This window comes from Erpetoichthys calabaricus, chromosome 9 (assembly GCF_900747795.2).
Source record: "Erpetoichthys calabaricus chromosome 9, fErpCal1.3, whole genome shotgun sequence".
NCBI lineage: Eukaryota > Metazoa > Chordata > Cladistia > Polypteriformes > Polypteridae > Erpetoichthys > Erpetoichthys calabaricus.
In genome coordinates this window covers 187,361,424-187,380,296 of record NC_041402.2, presented here as the reverse complement: position 1 = coordinate 187,380,296, position 18,873 = coordinate 187,361,424, and the positions used below count along the sequence as shown (strand labels likewise).

Genomic DNA, 18,873 nt, shown 5'->3' with positions numbered 1-18,873 from the left:
TATCTATCTATCTATCTATCTATCTATGTTGTTGGCTCACTTTTACTTCAAGACGAAGATGTTAATTTTTTCTTTTTGTCACTAATGTTCTTGGGTTTTGTTTTTTGTGATATTTGGTTGCTTGGGATATTTTTAGGCTTTTGAGTTTGTGTGCCTTTGTTAGTTTAGGGTCTTTTTTGATAACTTTTGCATTGTTAATTTTCTAGGCCTAACGTTCTTGAATTTATTTTGTATTATCTTTGTACATGCAAGATATAACTTCTTTGAATTTAATTTAATTCTTTATATATTTCTGCGTACTGGAGTGCCTTTGTAATATTTTCTTGGAAATATTTATCCTTATTCATGTATGGTACATTGTAATTACTTAGACAATCTTCTGTTTGAATTCCCCAGGTTTTCTTATTGTTTATTAAGTCAATTAAATTGTATTTGAGTTTGCCTTGGCTCTCACAGTTTCTCTTTCCTAATTGATACCCAAAATTAATTGGATTAAGTGGTTCTGAGAATGTTATGTTATGTAGCCATTTCACCAAAATCTAGGGGTGTTCAAATTATAAGACAATCAGCTTACTCTACTTTTACGATTGGTCAGCTATAGTCACGTGGTGCATAGGTCATAGTTCAGAAGTCTTCTTGTGTTTGTACAGAGTTTACGCCTGCAAGCAATTCAAACTGCTTTCTGCTAGTCCTCTGAAATACACCCAGGTTGAATCTTTGGAAAAATTTCCTAATGTATTTATATTTTTATATTGTTTAATTGAGCAGTGTTTTAGACATTTTTTCTGACTTAAGGTTATAAAAGTGTATAACCTAAGCAGTAAGCAGCTTTTCAGCTTAGACATATTCTGATGTTAGCCAATAATACCTGCCTTTGAGTTAGATGTATACTATACAATTGATTGTGATATTGTCATATAAAATGTAAAAACAAATATATTTAATTTTATGGTAGATAACATGCAGTGCTATGGAAAAGTATTTGTTCCCTTACCAATTCCTCTACTATTGGCACTGACTGTTTTCAGGTCTTCATTAAAAATAAGTAATAGATCTATCTATGTAATCTATCGTATTAGATAAAGGACAACTAAGTGAACAAATAAGACATATTTTTACTTATACCATTTACTGAATCAACAGAATTTACCTAAACAAAAAACAACAACATCTGTCAATGTATGTTCTTTTCAGCAATTCTGGTGTGTATTTGAGGGGGTTGTTTGTTATAATATTTAATTATTGAGCTTCTGTAAAATGCTAAATTCTCAACCTTTGGGCAAATAAAGTAATCAATCAATCTATCCATCTATGTATCATATACTGCCTCTCTCATCTATTTATGTATCTATCTATGATTACTGGGAGGAGGACATAATGGGAATATACCTAACCTTTTCAAAAGCACACTTGGAAATCCAGGAGGTCATCTCCTTCAGGCAACCAGATATGGCCCGGCATTATAACACAACATAAAGCCTTGAATGGTGACTGGACAAGCAAACGCCCTGTTGAAGTGTTACTACCAAAGAGGTTGGACAGTATGCAGTATGTACATGTCACCAAACTGTATAGCCCAACTGTTACATGTCTTCTGAGGTAGACTTTGATTTAAGTATTCAAACATTCCCCTTGACACTCAGAAACTGTCAAACCACGGTTTCTCATTAAACCATTCACATTTAGTTCCCTCCAGTCCTAACTCCTCTCTTATGTCAGCAATTTTCTGTGAACAGAAATGGTACTGAAAACGGTGCTCAGAGCAAAGCTTTCATCTTTCATTATTCTCTGTTTCCATCATCAGCTGACACAATAGCAGACCCACTCCACTGCAAACAGTTGTGCTGAATATTGCAGCAACCATGTTGTTGGTGTTCGTGAGGTCTAGTGGGTCACATCTGCCTGACACATTTGTTTTTATTAATTTTTTTTTTGCATGCCGGACACATTCAGAATAGATGTCTGTTCTTGCTCAAGAGCTATAAATCAGAATTGAGTCACTTTGAGCAGCATTGTACATAAGGCATTAATACATATTTTTAACCCTATTATTAGCTGATACCAGTATGACATCCAGTTTATTAGGGATCTCTAATACACTTCCACACAAGTCAAAAGCACACCTGTCTCCAAACATCATGGCATCATTCAAACATTGAATGCAGGCCTCATGGAACCACTGCTTGCACCTGTAACACTGTAACATCTTCAAGTACCACCTAAGGAAAAGAAAAAAAGAGACACAGTTTAGATCTTCAAAGTCACATCCCGTAATCTATCCAAACCATAAGCTTGAAGCAGCAGCAGTGGACACTTTTTATTATTTTGGTTGATGAAAAAACTTTACAGTCTGACTAACACCACACATACTGACTGACACTAAAACTTGAAACTATGCTGCTCATGCCCCCCATTAGTTTAAGATGTCCTTTTCTGTATCCATGAATTCTGTCTTACATTTGTATATTGTAATCCATGTCATAAACTGTGCTATAACCCCTTGCCCACTTTCTCTCGACTTGTAGCCCATAGATCCCACTGTTTTACACAGCATTACATGACAGCACAGACTCCAGAAGTTGTAGAAGTGCTTTCCCTATTCTAAACAGATGTTACTTTCATTTACACAACAACTTCTTCTTCCACGCTTTATGCATTTGTTAGGCCACAAGCCAAAGAAAACCAGAACATGCAAAGCATTAATGAGGCACTGATGTTAAAATGTTTAACCAAATGTTGTTCTGCATAACAAGGCCTCTCTTGGTCTTATATTTCACCCCCAGTGCTATCCTGCATGCAAAACCTGGGAAGTATAATTGTGGCATCCAGCACAGTGGACCAATGTCCTGTAAGGAAAATTATAAACTGCCAGGGAAAAAAAAGCAGAATGACCATTGGCTGTCATTTTTCTTAATCAAAACTTTGATTTTTCTAAACCATTTTTTGTGTTCTGGGCTCAAAAAAATAAATTGAAGAGAAAAAAAGATTCTTTTTTCTTTATTTTATTATCATTATTCTGTGTTACATCTGGAACAAGTGAGTTTCCCCTCTGTCATCAATAAAGGTTATCCAATCTACCATCTGTCTTATAAGCCAACTATCTATCTATCGAACATCATGTCTGTCTAGACTGACTGATGAAGAGATACATAGATAAACATGGCAAGCCAAACTTGAATTTCAACAAAAACACTGGTGTACATAAAAAATGTTTTTATAACCATTTATTACCTTTAATTAAAATATCTAAAACCATAAGAAACTATTTTTAATGAAGTACAAGATATTATGAATTCTTCTACATCAAAGCCACTCATTTAACTAACCTTTACAAGTACATGTGATGGTTAGAGAGGCCTTTCAATAATTGAATTTTAATTAACCCTGCAAATAATAAACACAGAGATAGTTGTGATTGCTTCAACATCATCATCTTGGGGTCTCAAACCACCTTCCATACCTTTACATTTTTATATTGTTCCTATCTATCTATCTATCTATCTATCTATCTATCTATCTATCTATCTATCTATCTATCTATCATAAATGAAATTATTTTTATGTATTTATTTATGTTGTCATGCATGTGAGTCTGTGCACCACCATTAGGTCTCCTCTAAGGTATGAGATACCACCCCAGGTTGAGAAGAGGTGCTGTTGCTAATCATGTCCTCTCTTTTTCCCTCCAATGCACTGAGAAGACACCCAATGAGGGCACCTGACTCTGCCCCTTCTGGTCGACAGCATATAAATCACAGGGTCGACGGAAGGAGGCGTCACTTTGTGAGCAGAACACGACACAGGATGGGGTTTCTGCATGACTAACCTTCCTGAAGAAAGTAAAAGTTGAAGCCCACATTTGGTTACCTTTCGTTTTCTTTGTATTTTCACTGCCTCCGCACCATTGCCAAAATTCTCCCTGGGGATAAATAAAGTTCTATCCATTCTACTGCTCGTTGGATTTTCAGTTTGAAGTAAATAGGAACGACTGGGTTGGCACCCTAACATTTATTAAACAGACTTGTATTTCTTCACTCAATCACAATACACACTCACACATATATACGCATACAGTACATTATATATATATATATATATATATATATATACACACACACACACTATCTGGTCAAAGATGAATGACTGGAGCATCTTCAGGGCTCCACTAAGGTGGGCAATATCACACCGAGCTGAGAAGACAGCTGTTAGCAACACCTTTTCCTTTTCACCTACAGTTCAGAAGACAACCAGCTGGATGACGAGCAACCTCATTTCTGCTTACCTCAACAAATCCTTTTCCAGAACTGCTCTATAAAAAACCCACAGGCCTCCAGAATTGGACATTCATTTAGGACAAGAGTGCCAACTCAGAAGCATCATTTTTATTTGTTAATGGCATGTTTCCAAATTTTGCACCCTTGTTCAACTTTTCCTTTAAAATCTTTATAACCAACATTAAATGGGGTCACCACCCTGGTACACCAACTCTTTGCTTTGACATCTCTTATTTATTCTTACAAAATGTACTGTGTATATATAGTTAGGTCCATAAATATTTGGACAGAGACATCTTTTTTCTAATTTTGGTTCTGTACATTACCACAATGAATTTTAAATGAAACAACTCCGATGCAGTTGAAGTGCAGACTTCCAGCTTTAATTCAGTTGGGTGAACAAAACGATTGCATAAAAATGTGAGACAACTAAAGCATTTTTTAACACAACCCTTCATTTCAGGGGCTCAAAAGTAATTGGACAAATTAAATAACTGGAAATCAAATGTTCATTTCTAATACAGTACTTGGTTGAAAACCCTTTGCTGGAAATGACAGCCTGAAGTCTTGAACTCCTGGACATCACCAGATGCTGAGTTTCCTCCTTTTTAATGCTCTGCCAGGCCTTTACTGCAGCGGCTTTCAGTTGCTGTTTGTTTGTGGGCCTTTCTGTCTGAAGTTTAGTCTTCAACAAGTGAAATGCCTGCTCAGTTGGGTTAAGATCAGGTGACTGACTTGGCCATTCAAGAATTTTCCACTTCTTTGCTTTAATAAACTCCTGGGTTGCTTTGGCTGTATGTTTTGGGTCATTGTCCATCTGTATCATGAATCAATTTGACGTCATTTAGCTGGATTTGAGCAGACAGTATGTCTCTGAACACCTCAGAATTCATTCAGCTGCTTCGGTCCTGTGTCACATCATTAATAAACACTAGTGTCCCAGTGCTACTGGCAGCCATGCACGCCCAAGCCATCACACTGCCTCCCTCCAATGTGTTTTACAGATGATGTGGTATGCTTTGGATAATGAGCTGTTCCATGCCTTCTCCATACTTTTTTCTTGCCATCATTCTGGTAGAGGTTGATCTTGGTTTCATCTGTCCAAAGAATGTTTTTCCAGAACTGTGCTGGCTTTTTTAGATGTTCTTTAGCAAAGTCCAATCTAGCCTTTCTATTCTTGAGGCTTATGAGTGGCTTGCACCTTGCAGTGCACCCTCTGTATTTACTTTCATGCAGTCTTCTCTTTATGGTAGACTTGGATATTGATACGCCTACCCCCTGGAGAGTGTTGTTCACTTGGTTGGCTGTTGTGAAGGGGTTTCTCTTTACCATGGAAATGATTCTGCGATCATCCACCACTGTTTTCTTCCGTGGACGTCCAGGTCTTTCTGCGTTGCTGAGTTCACCAGTGCTTGCTTTCTTTCTCAGGATGTACCAAACTGTAGATTTTGCCACTCGTAATATTGTAGCAATTTCTTGGATGGGTTTTTTCTGTTTTCGCAGCTTAAGGATGGCTTCTTTCACCTGCATGGAGAGCTCCTTTGACCGCATGTTGTCTGTTCACAGCAAAATCTTCCACATGCAAGCAGCACACCTCAAATCAACTCCAGGCCTTTTATCTGCTTAATTGATAAGGACATAACGACGGACTTGTCCACACCTGCCCATGAAATAGCCTTTGAGTCAATTGTCCAATTACTTTTGAGCCCCTGAAATGAAGGGATTGTGTTCAAAAAATGCTTTAGTTGCCTCACATTTTTATGCAATCGTTTTGTTCACCCCACTAAATTAAAGCTGAAAGTCTGCACTTCAACTGCATCTGAGTTGTTTCATTTAAAATTCATTGTGGTAATGTACAGAACCAAAATTAGAAAAAAGTTGTCTCTGTCCAAATATTTATGGACCTAACTGTATATTTTTACACATATGTACACTAATATATATATTGATATCAGAGAACACAAGCCCTCTGCCAGCCTTGCCTAAAACATGGCGAGGGTTTAATCATTGGACAATTCTTTACCTTAAGTTTACCTAGTTTAAATTGCTGCCATTGCAGCCCTCCAGGATCAGAGTGGGGCACCATTCCAATAGTTCGTTGCAGGCCCACTCACACATACACCCACACTCATGAAGGGCCAATATGGAATCGAAAGTTAATGAACCTATTAAACCTAAACCTTTAGGGACATCCCCGCAGACACAAAGAGAACATAAAAAAATTAAAAAACATGAAATTCAGAATGAGGACACCGGATCTGTGTGGCTGCAGTGCTAACCATTTCTCCACCATGTACCCATTAAAGTTTAATTCTGTATTTAAATATATAAATTCCTTATACTTCCTAAATAAATATTTTAAGAAGCATCATGTTATGCATATAAGACTCAAGGGTGTGTTTAATTCAAGAGAATATAGTAATATTTTCCCTTTTTATCCTTGATGAATGGTAAGCATAAATTGCTACAGAAAAAAAACATAATTACACAGATTTTAGTTTACACACCGAGCCAGGATTTTTATTTATTTTATTTTTTTTTTACAGTGCTACATAATCATTCAGTTGTCAAGCTGCGATTTTATCTTTTGATTACAGCGTTCAAGGCTTGGTTCTTTCTATGCCAAGTTTTGGCTCCAAAAAGACTTAATTCTTTTAACTTTCCTTCTTTACACAATAGGTACTTCCCATAGTGACCAGTCTGTCCTCACCTGTCCAACCCAGGAGTTTAGCACAGAAAAATGGGGTCACATCAAACATGGCACGACCCTCGCTTTGACTGATATATGGGTATATATTGATTGTGCAAAGATCTTTAACAGCTTTTGGTAAAGTCTTGACTGCAGTCTGTGAGGTCACCTCGCTGGCATCATCGTCTATAACTCTGTGACGGCCAGTGAGATTTTCTATGTACTGGTGCGCTGGTCTGGTGACTTCACTTCAAGAGAGGCCCACTGAATCAACAAACTAATTAAAAGGACAGGCTCAGTTATGGGACGCACTCTGGGCCCACTTTAGATCATAGCAAAGGAGAGAATGAAGACAAAAACTAGGTGCCATTATGAACAATGCTGCACATCACCTTTTTGACACAGAAACACTGAGGACTTTCAGCCAACAAATTATTCAGCAGAAGTGTGTCAAGAAACGCAATAGGGGGCTCCTTTATACCAACAGCAATAAGTCTGTACAGTGCCTTACTGGGACTGTGACAGCCAAGTCTGAGCATTTCTTTCTGTTGAATTTTCTTGCTTTATAGTCATTTCTGTGTGTGTTCAGACTAAAGTGTGTTTTATCTATTAATTTTAATTATTGATTTAAAGAGCTTCTGTAAAAAGCCAAATTTCTCCTGGGGATAAATAAAGTTCTATTTATCTATCTATTGTCACACACGTGCACATAGGAGGCAGTCAAAGAGGAATCACCTTCTGCATTCCTGTCTTGACCACACACCCCCTACTGACCTCACTTCCACCACTCCCCTCACGGACCCGCCTCTTCCTGCACACCATCTATAACAGCCAAGCACCTCTCCTCCCCATTCAGTTCTATTTGGACTCAGTCCTTTGTGATTACTCGGCGATTTGTTTTGCTGATTTATTTGTTGGCAATATAATGGGTGGATCCCCAAACCTTTTCCTTTATGTTCGTTCCTTATTACACTATCTATCTATGATAATCTACCATAAATAGGACTAATCTGCATTTTTTTACTGCAGTGATATCCTTAAATAATAATAAAATATTCCAAAAAGACTTACTCTCCTGGACCAGCACAATAACAATAACACTGCTGCTGATTAGTTCGGTGAAGTGAGTCCCACACCAGATCTTCAGGGTTGTAAGGCAGTACCATTTTCACTGCCTGCAGAGATTTAGCAATAGGTCCTTTTTTCAGAGCTCCTCCTTTCTGCAGGAGAACAAAGAAAGGAAAAAAATGATCTATGAGGGGAAAAATATTCACATTTTTAAAACATTGAGTTCAAAATCCATCTCTATGCAAAACTTGCATGTTCCAACCACATTCATTTGTTTTATTTCTGAGTGCTCCAGGTTTTCTTTTCATTTCCAAATGATGTTGCAATAACAGGTGACTCTAAATTTCTCACTGTGAGTTGGTGTGGATGAATAAATGAGTGAGTGTGTCCTGTGATGGACTTGATAAGCCTAAACTGAAATAAGGAGGATCACAAATTTCATAGATCAATTTTAAAGGCAGACATACTCCTCATATCTGATAATACTGTATATTGTTCATAATGCATGAAAAAATATGGTCAAAGTTTGTCCCAACTTATCTGTGAGGTTTCCACAAAAATCTACCAGATTTCCAATAGAACGAGGTTGAGAACATTTTCCTTTCCACTTAGTTTGCTGAGACAGATTCCACTTGGAGGTGCATTTGGAAGGTTGCTGGTTCAAATCCTATTAGTGCCAGAAGAGATTCTACTCTGCTGGCTATAAAAGAGTATCCTGATAAAAACCAACATGCAGGCCTTTAATGACCTCTTGGGCATGGCCATCAGCAGTGTGTCTGTCTGTGGAGAGGGTGTTAACTGCATTGATATGTTTACTGACCTCGGCAGTGACATTTATGTCTCTGGTGACTCTTCCTATGAAGTCAGTAGATGGATTGGGAGAGCATGGAGGGTCATGAGATCGCTGGAAAGGGGTGTGTGGCACTCCCGATATCTCTGCAAAAGAACGAAGGTCCAAGTCTTTAGAGTCCTGGTGCTTCCTGTCTTGTTACATGGTTGGAAGATATGCAGTGACCGAAGACAAAGACTGGACTCCTTTGGTACTGTTTCTCTTCAAAGAATCCTTGGGTACTGTTGGTTTGACTTTGCGTCGAATGAGTGGTTGCTCACGGAGTCCCGAATAAGGCACATTATCTACATTGTGAGGGAGTGCCAGTTACAGTGTGGTGCAATTCCCCGAGGGTGATCCAGCTCACCAGATCCTCATTCTTGAGGACCCAAATGGCTGGACCAGGCCAAGGAGACCCACGTAACACCAGGTTGCAGCAGATAGATGGTCATTTCCAGAGGGTGGGACTGAACTGCGTTGCCAACCAGGATCCCAAGCTGTTTTGTCGTGTGGTGGGTGAAGCAACGTGCTGCACCACTACATGCTCCCCAACCTGACCTGACCTGCTATAAAAAAAAGTCACTTCCATACATCAGCAAGTGCTCTGGACATTTCCTCAGGCTGTGTGCTGTCTGTGATATAGTGATGAGCAAACCCTACTGAAGTTTCTTTGCCTCAAGTTCAGCAAAATTATTGTGAGGAAGAACTAAACTTGTTTTGAGTGAATTATAATGATGCAATTGTCTTTTAAGCTTCCCAGAGGGCTAAGGAAAAGCCTGCCATCAATTCTGGACTGATTATTTTGGCAAAAATATGTGATCTGTGCTGTGAGGCAGCAGTGCTAACCACTGCATCACAGTGCCTCAAAGAGCAAAAGATGCAGGAGGATCAAATTCCACAAGTAAAAAAACAAGAAACAGGCACAAACTAGCAATATGTAAAAATAAAGATTGCACATTAGCATATATATACTTTCATATATACAGTATATTATATATATATACAGAATATTATATATATATATATATATTGTGATGGACGACCGGCTATGGACTCTGGTCGCCACCCCCAGGCCGCTAGGAGGAGCCCTCCGGACAGCATATTCGTGCCCCGAGTTCCAGCAGGGCCTCATGGACTTTGTAGTGTTGTGACACAGCCCTGCTGGATACCTTGGGGGCCGCCAGGAGTCGCTGTAGGGGGGCTAGTGGGCTCTTGCATGCCCTATAACCCGGGAGTGTATGTCAGTCTCGTGACTGGAGGAAGCGACGTGCTCCCAGGATAAAAAGGACTGTTTACCCTGACCCGGAAGGGATAAGGACTTGGGGGTTTGGCCAGGAGCCACTTTCGGGTCAGGGGCTATAAAAGGACTCTGGGTAAGCCCAGACATTTGAGCTGAGCTGGGAGGAAGGGTGGCAAAGTGTCTGGGAGTGTGGAGGATTATTGATTATTGTTTATTATTGAGTATTGTGGAGAGGAGGGTGCTTTGTGCACTACTATTATTATTATTATTAAACCATTATTTGGACTTTTACCTGGTGTCTGACGTCTGGTCTGAGGGTTCAAGGGGTCACGGAGACCTGTATCTATCACAATATATATATATATATATATATATATATATATATATATGTATATATATATATATGTACACAGAATATTATATATTCTGACGTCCGAGGTTCGATTCCCGAGAGGGAGTGCCATAGAGTATGTACGCCTGATGAGCCCAGAATTAGGGCGAATCACGTGTCGCGTACTCTTTGCATTATTTGACAGTAAACTATTTCAACCATTCTATGATCTGCTTCTCACAACTGAGGGCACATTTGCGGATGTAAGCAGACTCGCTGGCCAACCACAAGCGTTACCTGGTAGGTAACCACCCATACAATCAGATTGTGACACAGACTACGAATGCCATGAATATATATATATATATATATATATATATATATATATATATATATATCCTGCATGTGGGATTGGCTCATTCCATTGTTTGAAGTCATGGCCCCAGGGAACGTCTTTTTTTTTGGTCCCATGTATCTGAACAAATGCTTTGCACTTTCGTCTTCCATCAAGAGTAAAGAAATGGCTTGTTATATAGTAATAAATCGTTTGCTTTTATTATTTCATAGTGTGTCCTGTGTTTTCGGATAAGGACAGGGGGAAAGAGAGGGCTCCTATAAGGATTATTGCCGAGCACATGGCTAATTCACATGCATAATTAACCGTGCAGTGCTGTGTTGCCAGCAGTGATATTCAGTATATCACTGAGCAGTACTAGTAACACTATAAGCTTTTCGTTTATTTTTTTACATGCAAGTGTAGTGGAAATCTGGCATTGTTTCTCCAAGATTTTGTGGATTTGGGACATATGAAATTTTTTTTTTTTTTAAAGTTTACTGATGATCCACATGCGGCAATCAAAATACCAGGTTTGACACGAGTGCGAGTGGCTGAAACAAGTGCAGTTAGAGACGGAGGAAAAACATCACGCAGCACTGTTCAGTGGATGGGGTGGGAGGAAGTCATTTCAGCGCATCCCAGCAGCTGAAACGTCATTTTATTCCTTATATGCTTGTGACACAGCGATGGCCATTTCAGCAACGAATCACGTTGGCCTTGCAAACCTGGGGAGCTTGGGAAAAAAAAATATGTTTGCCAAAGCCGCCCGCACAAGAAATTTCCAGGAAAATGTTCAGCAAACAAGGTCACCAGTGAACACGGCACATTTGGTAAAATTTGCCAATCAACACTACTATTGTATGTATTCACTCATTGCACCAACATATACTCACTGTCTAGTTCAGGGGTGTAGAACTCCGGCCTGGACGGCTGCAGGTTTTTATTCTAAACCTTTTCCTAATCAGTGACCAGTTTTCACTGCTAATGAACTTCTTTTCCCTTCATTTTAATAGCCCTGTTTTTAAGGATTCAGTCCTTTAAATGCATTCCTTTCTTCATTAAATGACAGTTAAACAGAAATTAGATGTGAAACGAGCCAACAGATGACCAGCTAAACTGGGATTTCAAATTCCAACCAATTTCACTCCAATCAATCCCATAATGAGAAGCCGATTCTTGCCATTAATTAAACCCGTTATTTAACTATGCAGCTTGTTGTTGCTCTCATTCTGCCACAGCAGACATTTCCAAAACTGTTGATTTTCTGTTTTTTCTAAGAACACATTGAAACTGTTTCAGTGACCTGAGAGATCAGCCTTACCAAGACCTTCACCTTTCTTTATTTTCAGATATCGTGTGATGTGCACAGGTGAGCTGGTCATGTGGCGGCTCGTTTTGTGTCTCATTATTGTTTGGCTGCTAAGTACGGAAAAAGAAACAACTAAGAGGTCTGAGTCGGGTTAATTAAATCTAAGGCAAAAGAAGTTAATTAGCAGCAAAAACTGCTCACTAATGAAGAAGATGGTTAGAATGAAAACCTGCAGCCACTGCGGCCCACCAGGACCGGAGTTTAGTTTATGGTCTTGTTTATTAGGTACTGGGTAAGTGTTATAATATGTTTTGTTATTAAGTTTAATGCCACTGTTCTTTGTGCCCACTGTTATGGACTCATTCATACAGGCAGACCAAGTATGGCACACAGGGGCACAGCATCAGCATTTAGAATTGCCGAGCCAAGCACAGGACTAGAGAGCCAAAGACAACTGGAGAATTGAATAGTCAGCCTAAAGACAGACTAGTATATTTCTGTCTTCTGTCAGCACACCATCCTCTTTCCTTGTTGGGAGAATGAGAACTGTATGTAGGCATTGTGCTATTCCTGCATTTTTGAAGGTGGGATTCGAGTCTTTTCCTGTCCTTGTTTGGATCCATAGAAGGAGCCTGCACATGGAGCAACCAGAATATAAGGATGAACCTATGGCCAACACACTTTGAAGCTGCTGAAGATTATGTCTTCCGTCCGGTGAAAATCCTTTCAGCGTGGCGACGAAAGATGGCAGACTGCGTAGGTCAAGACACCCACATTGCTTGATAGAGTCTGTCATAAGCTTCCCGTCTGTAATACCGCGTGAAACCGTCAGTAAAGAGCTAAATTATCCTTTATACTTCTCGTGTAATCTTGTAACCGTCATATTGCATGCTAGGGGGGATAATACCTTTTTAACTTATAATTATTTAAATTCAGGTTAATTAAAATGCTGCAATTGAAAAGAACACATTTCCGGAGAGCAAATGCCTCTTAAGGAAACAGTAAGAAACTTGTTTACCCCTAGGACAGTCCGAATTCTTTGAGGCCTGGACTTAACTAGATGCTTGAAGCATTCCTTAGGAATGCTGGTCCATGCTAAATTGATAGCATCACAGTTCCTGCAGGTTTTTCATGTTGTGAACCTCCTGTTTCACCCTGATCTCAAAAGTGTTCTTTTGAATTGATATTTGGGGATGGTTGAGCTACTGAAGTAAGATGCAGTCAGTGTCATATTTGTGGAAACATCTTGAGATGATAAGTGCTGTGTGATCAGGCTTGTTGGCTCAAATGAAAAGAGTAGACTGTTGTCTCAGATGGGATGCACCATGGTCACTAAGAATGCTAAGGTATGTCATGGCATGACACTGTCTTAGTATTGAGGCCTAATGTATACCAAACAAACATTCATACATCATCACACTACCACCATCATCCTTTACTGAGAGGCTGCAAGGATCTGTGGATTCCTGTTACCTATAGTAAAGTTTGACCTACTATCAAGGCTGAAACTGAGATTTATAACACTAGGTGATATTTTATTAATATTCAGTTTTAATAATCAAGTACCAATTACAGCCACATCTTCTCGTTCTTAGCTGACGGACGTGAAACCTGGTGTAGCCTTCAGCTGCTACAGCCCATCTGCCTTAAGGTCCATTCAGAGGTGCCCTTCTGTGCACCACCATTGTAAACAGCTGTTATTTGAGGATTTGAACAAGTCTAGCCATTTTCCTCTGGCCTCTCTCATTAAAAAGGTGCTTTTGCTCACAGATGCATTTTGATTTGACAACATGCTTTGTAAACTCTAAAGACTGTAGTGCATTAAAATCCCAGGTGGGCAATTGGAACAACTACATCTGGCAACAAAAATCATTACACAGTCAGTCCTGCTTGGCTATTCTGATGTTTGGTTAAGAAACACCTAAGCCCCTTAACCTTGTATGCACGCTCTATGCTGTATATTGAGTTACAGACACTTGATTGGCTATTTGCAGGAGCAGGCAGTTTGTGTTCGAGTCACAGGACCTAATAACGTGAGATGGGTCCAGCTGCAGACCTCTGCAGCGCCACGATTCAGTGGCTCTGCTGAACAGCCAATTGGATTGCATGTTTCTGTCACCTGGTTTACTTGACTTGAGTCAGATAACCCTCCCTCAACCCTAATATTAAAACTAATGTAACCAGGTTTTAACACTGACATAATACAAGGGACGTTCAAAAAGTTTCCGCACATTTATATTTTCATTGGAAACGGTGAAGGCGGGAGGAGTAGTAATTGGGCATTAAAAAGTAGGTATGACGCTGGGAAAATTGCATTGCAAACAAAGGTGACTACGCAGAAAAGTGATGGAATTTGCTTTTGAAATTCTTAATAAAGAGAGTTAAAAACAAATGCGGAAACTTTTTGAACGTCCCTCGTACAGTATAGTACTCAATGGAGTAGAGCTCTGGAGGTCCGCAGCTAGAGTTTATTGAATAAAGTGGACACCGAGTATATAAGTTTAAAGGTGTGTGACCCACTAACAAAACTTAAAAGAGCCCTTTGTTTTACTGAATGCACATAAAAAAACTAAACAAAGAAACCCGGCAATCTTTTTTCGAAAAAGATACACTGTCAGGGGCAGCAGGTCAATAGCTAGGTTTTAAAAATTCAATGTAAGAATATATAGGACCACTACTATGTTTAACTGCTTATTGATCAACTGTCCCATAGGCAAAAAGTTGTGCCACTTCAGTTCTGTTTAAGTTTTTGTGCTAACAAAAGCTCCATCAGTAACATCTTATACCATCTGCTGTGATTTCATCCTGAAGGCAGTATATCATAGCAGCTGTCAGGCCACTTCTAAATTATCCCAGAAATCATAAAAATGTTGCACAGACAGACTCTGATAAGTGCTACAATCTTGTTGCACCAACCTGTCTTCACGCATGGCCGGCTTTACATAATTGGTTGAAAAGTGAAACAACTGGGCAGCATTCAGTATGTTTGACTAAACCTATATTAAAGAAAGAATGCACACTGTGTAACAATTAAGTATTTAAGCAAATATCAGAGCATTCTCCAAAACAAAATACATATTTACATAAACACAATTTGATGTGAGTTTTATCTGTATGCCAGTTTCTATCATACAGCTGTGCAAGCAAGCACTGTTGCAAAAAATTTCTATTACTATGACTATTACTATGGTACTATGACTTACCTGAAGAAGGGGCCTGAATTTCCAAGAAAGCTTCATATTGTAATCTGTTTAGTTAGCCAATAAAAGGTGCCATTTTGCTTCACTTCTCATTGCATGTAATTACTATTGAAATTTAATGGCATGGTGGCACAGTGGTTACTGCTGTTGTTTAACAGATCCAACACCCTGGGTTCAAGTCATGTTTCTGGTTGTTCTCCTTGTGTCTGTGTGGATTTTACTTCCGGGCTATGCAGGTTTTCTTCCTCACATCCCCAGAGATGTGTATGTTAGTCTAACTGGTGACTCTAAAATGGGCCTGTGAGAATAAAGCCTGGTTTTACATTTACATATGAACCCTGCACACAGACCACAGCACAGTTGCATCCTATTTGATTGCCGCTTTGATAGTCTCCTACTCAGTAGGTGACAGTGTTTGATCAGCATCCCGTAGATAAAAATGTCACAGCAGAAAATGTGAGGCTATGCTGATAGAAGAAGAATTGTGCCTCCTATTATTGACTTAGAAGGAAGAAAAGAAGAAGGTGGAGCGTTAGAACTGTTGACCAAAAGCAGTGAAGGAGGGGTGAGTGTAATATTCTTGAGAGTGGGGGTCCTACATGATGAACGATTCATTTCAAATGTTCTGTATGTCCTCCTTGCGTTTTGATGACTTGTTGCGTCATATTTAGTTCATCATTGTGGCACCCAAGCAACCAGCCTCTCCTTGAAATTCACCATTTTGGATACACGGAGCCACGTCCTAATTACTGCATACTTAGAAGACACTGTGGCGTCAAGTATAAACGAGCTATGAGCAGGGCCCGCTAATGCTTTGAAGCTGAGGTTGCCACCCTTGCTGTGTTTGATTTGTGTAGCCCTTACAAAAATGTTGTATCTGGTACGTCCCAGCAGGAGCGCAGCTCGTGAAGTGACTCTTGGCCTTTGCTAAGGTATTCTGAATTAGAACCCTTTCAGGGAAAGCGCACAGGAGCAGCAATAGGCCCTTGGCATCTGCAGAGGTATTCTGAAGTTGTTTTGTATTTGATCTATAACCAAGCATTGGCAGTGACAGGCCCTTGGCTGCCATTATGTCTGAGTGAATGTAACAAACGTAAGCGGTGTGTACTGGTAAATCAAGGCTAAAATTGTAGGAATTTCCAGTATTAACTTCTTGTATGGAATGTTGTGTGATTTCAATAAAATCAATTATATAAAAAAAAACCTTTGATGTTAATTAAAGTGTCTACTTTTAATGTTATCTATTCCTGTAAATGCAATTACCATAGGCAGTATGATCTAGGGGCTAAGGCATTGGACTTTACAAACCAATGCTGGGTCCAGCATTACTTCTGAGTCACTGTTGTCCTGTATGAAATCAGTGTAAATAATTGCAGTATATCTCAGTAATTGTAAAATGCCTTAAGGTGGTGTTTCCTAAAGAAAATGGTTACATAAAAAATAAAGTGTAAATAGCGGAAAAACTGAACTGCTTAATAGAAATCCTGCATTTTGAGCAATTTGCCTCTTTCAATCAACCAATCAGTTTTTACTTTACATCAGGGTTGCCTGATCCTTAAGAAATGTATAGCCTAAGGATAGCTTAAAAATCATGTAATGGTGCAAAAAACCAGCCCAATACCCAACATACATCTTGTGCGACTAACCCCCACAAATCGCATGGGCCAACTGTATATGCATGTACTGCAAGTACAGTATGTGCTTCAACTGAACATTGCCTATTTTAGGGACAGTGTCATTCTGTCACAACAAGGTGCCTTTCTCTTGTGCCACTGCTATTGGGACTAATACCATGCTTATAATGTGGATTAATATTTAATATTTTGATAATTGTTTTAAACTTTTCATTTAAGATATTTAACAGAAAGTATCTGTAAACAATCTGTAAGCAATTGTAATTGCCTCCACCAAGACTTTTAGGATTGTGATTACTAACAAGAATTTCTCACTCTGGCCATCTGTGATGGGGAGGACAATTGACCGGTAGAGAGGGCCAGTTTATGACTTAATTACCTGTTGTCAGACACGTGTACATGGGAGGCAGCTGAGGGGCTTGAATGGATGTAATTACACGTCGGACCAGGGGGTGGCAGTATCCACTGATCCTTTCTCTCTTTCCTCTGCAGACCAGACAAAGGAAATCCTGCCTGAGTCGAAGGATGTCCTTCCAGTTCTGCCATCACTTCCTCCAGTGCACCTATATAACCCCCATTTTCATTTTGTAACTCAGTTCTGTTTTGGACTCCAGGCTATAAAGTTGTTTTTTGCTCAGACTGCTTGTTTCAAGTAAATGGGGTGGCTACCCCAAAACCTTTTCTGTTTTCTAGTTCTTTTTATTTCTGCATTGCATATCTATTCTTTGATGTTTGTTTAAAACTCCATTGGTTCATCATTTGAAACTAGAGAAATTGCAAAGCATGTATTAGACCCTTGTTTCTTTGCCTGTTTTAATGGTGAGTCAAGGGCTGCAGGCCCTCTCACTGTAATTTTCCATTCTAAGGAGAGGCCATTTCTGCTGCCTGGCCATATGCAGATGCTGGACCACTTTGGATCATACTATAACAGAGAACCACCTGGTGGCCTAAGCAAGATAAACTGATTATTAGACTGTATTAAAATTATTTTACTAACACTCACATTTGTACTATTTTGGACATATTAGCTATAATACAGTAATAATAAATATGTAACTTTCTCTCCTGCCTGTTCTGGTACTCTATCATGTTGCCTGAGGCCATAGATATAAAAGGTAGTGTAACGTATGAGAACTATAGAAGAGATTTGGGGCATTTTATTCAGGTGTACATAATAAAGAGTAAAAAGGGAAGAATAGGGTCACCCTAAGACCCTACCACAACAAAACAAATGCTTCACAGGCTCTCCGTGACAACAGAAAATTCATACTGGACGTTTAGCAGGCCTGCGGTGGGTTGGCACCCTGCCCAGGATTGGTTCCTGCCTTGTGTCCTGTGTTGGCTGGGATTGGCTCCAGCAGACCCCCGTGACCCTGTGTTCAGATTCAGCGGGTTGGAAAATGGATGGATGGACGTTTAACAGGTGTAACCAGAGTAGGAGATCTGGTCAATGCTCTACTCCCCTTATTCAACGGCTTCTGATATCTCATCTAATTCACAAAGAAATGGAATCATGTTGTAAGGAAGAAGAGTGAAATGTCAAATGTGCTACCGTGTGTAACACTTCATCCATTTGTTTTTCTTTTCTTTTTTGTTATCTTACCCTTACTGCTAATGCGAAAATGCATCTTCTACAAAACCAAGGCGTGGCGCTTGTGTCCAGAGGGCTTTCCACTGGTGGTAAGTGACACTGCTGGTGGTAACCTGCGATAAACAGAAAACACAAACAAAGTTATAAGAAAAAGAAAGCAGGAAAATTGTGAATTCTTTCTGTGTTGCACGAATTCCCAAGTGTAAAGGGTGGCAGGTGGGGGGATGCAGAGTTGTCTGCAACTGGCTACATTCACTCGGGGAGTTTCGCTGAGCCTTATTGAAATTAATTGCAACCGTCAAAAAAGTCATCAGGGCCCATTTTTCTATATTTAACATCAACCCTTCCTGCTTAAGAGTACAGAGAAGCCA

The 18,873-nt window shown here is 39.5% G+C and overlaps 1 protein-coding gene across 2 annotated transcripts in view; it reads right to left on the bottom strand.

Annotated features, from left to right (window-relative positions):
* The window catches only part of phf19 (PHD finger protein 19), a 127,915-nt gene that overhangs the window by 66,350 nt on the left and 42,692 nt on the right, over positions 1 to 18,873 (bottom strand). For both annotated transcript variants that reach the window (XM_028808634.2, XM_028808635.2), the window contains exons 4-6: positions 18,515 to 18,615; positions 8,035 to 8,183; positions 2,124 to 2,219 (exon numbers count right to left, since the gene is read on the bottom strand). In XM_028808634.2, coding sequence (XP_028664467.2) covers positions 2,124 to 2,219; positions 8,035 to 8,183; positions 18,515 to 18,615 — 346 coding nt within the window. The remainder of the gene's footprint in view (positions 1 to 2,123; positions 2,220 to 8,034; positions 8,184 to 18,514; positions 18,616 to 18,873) is intronic.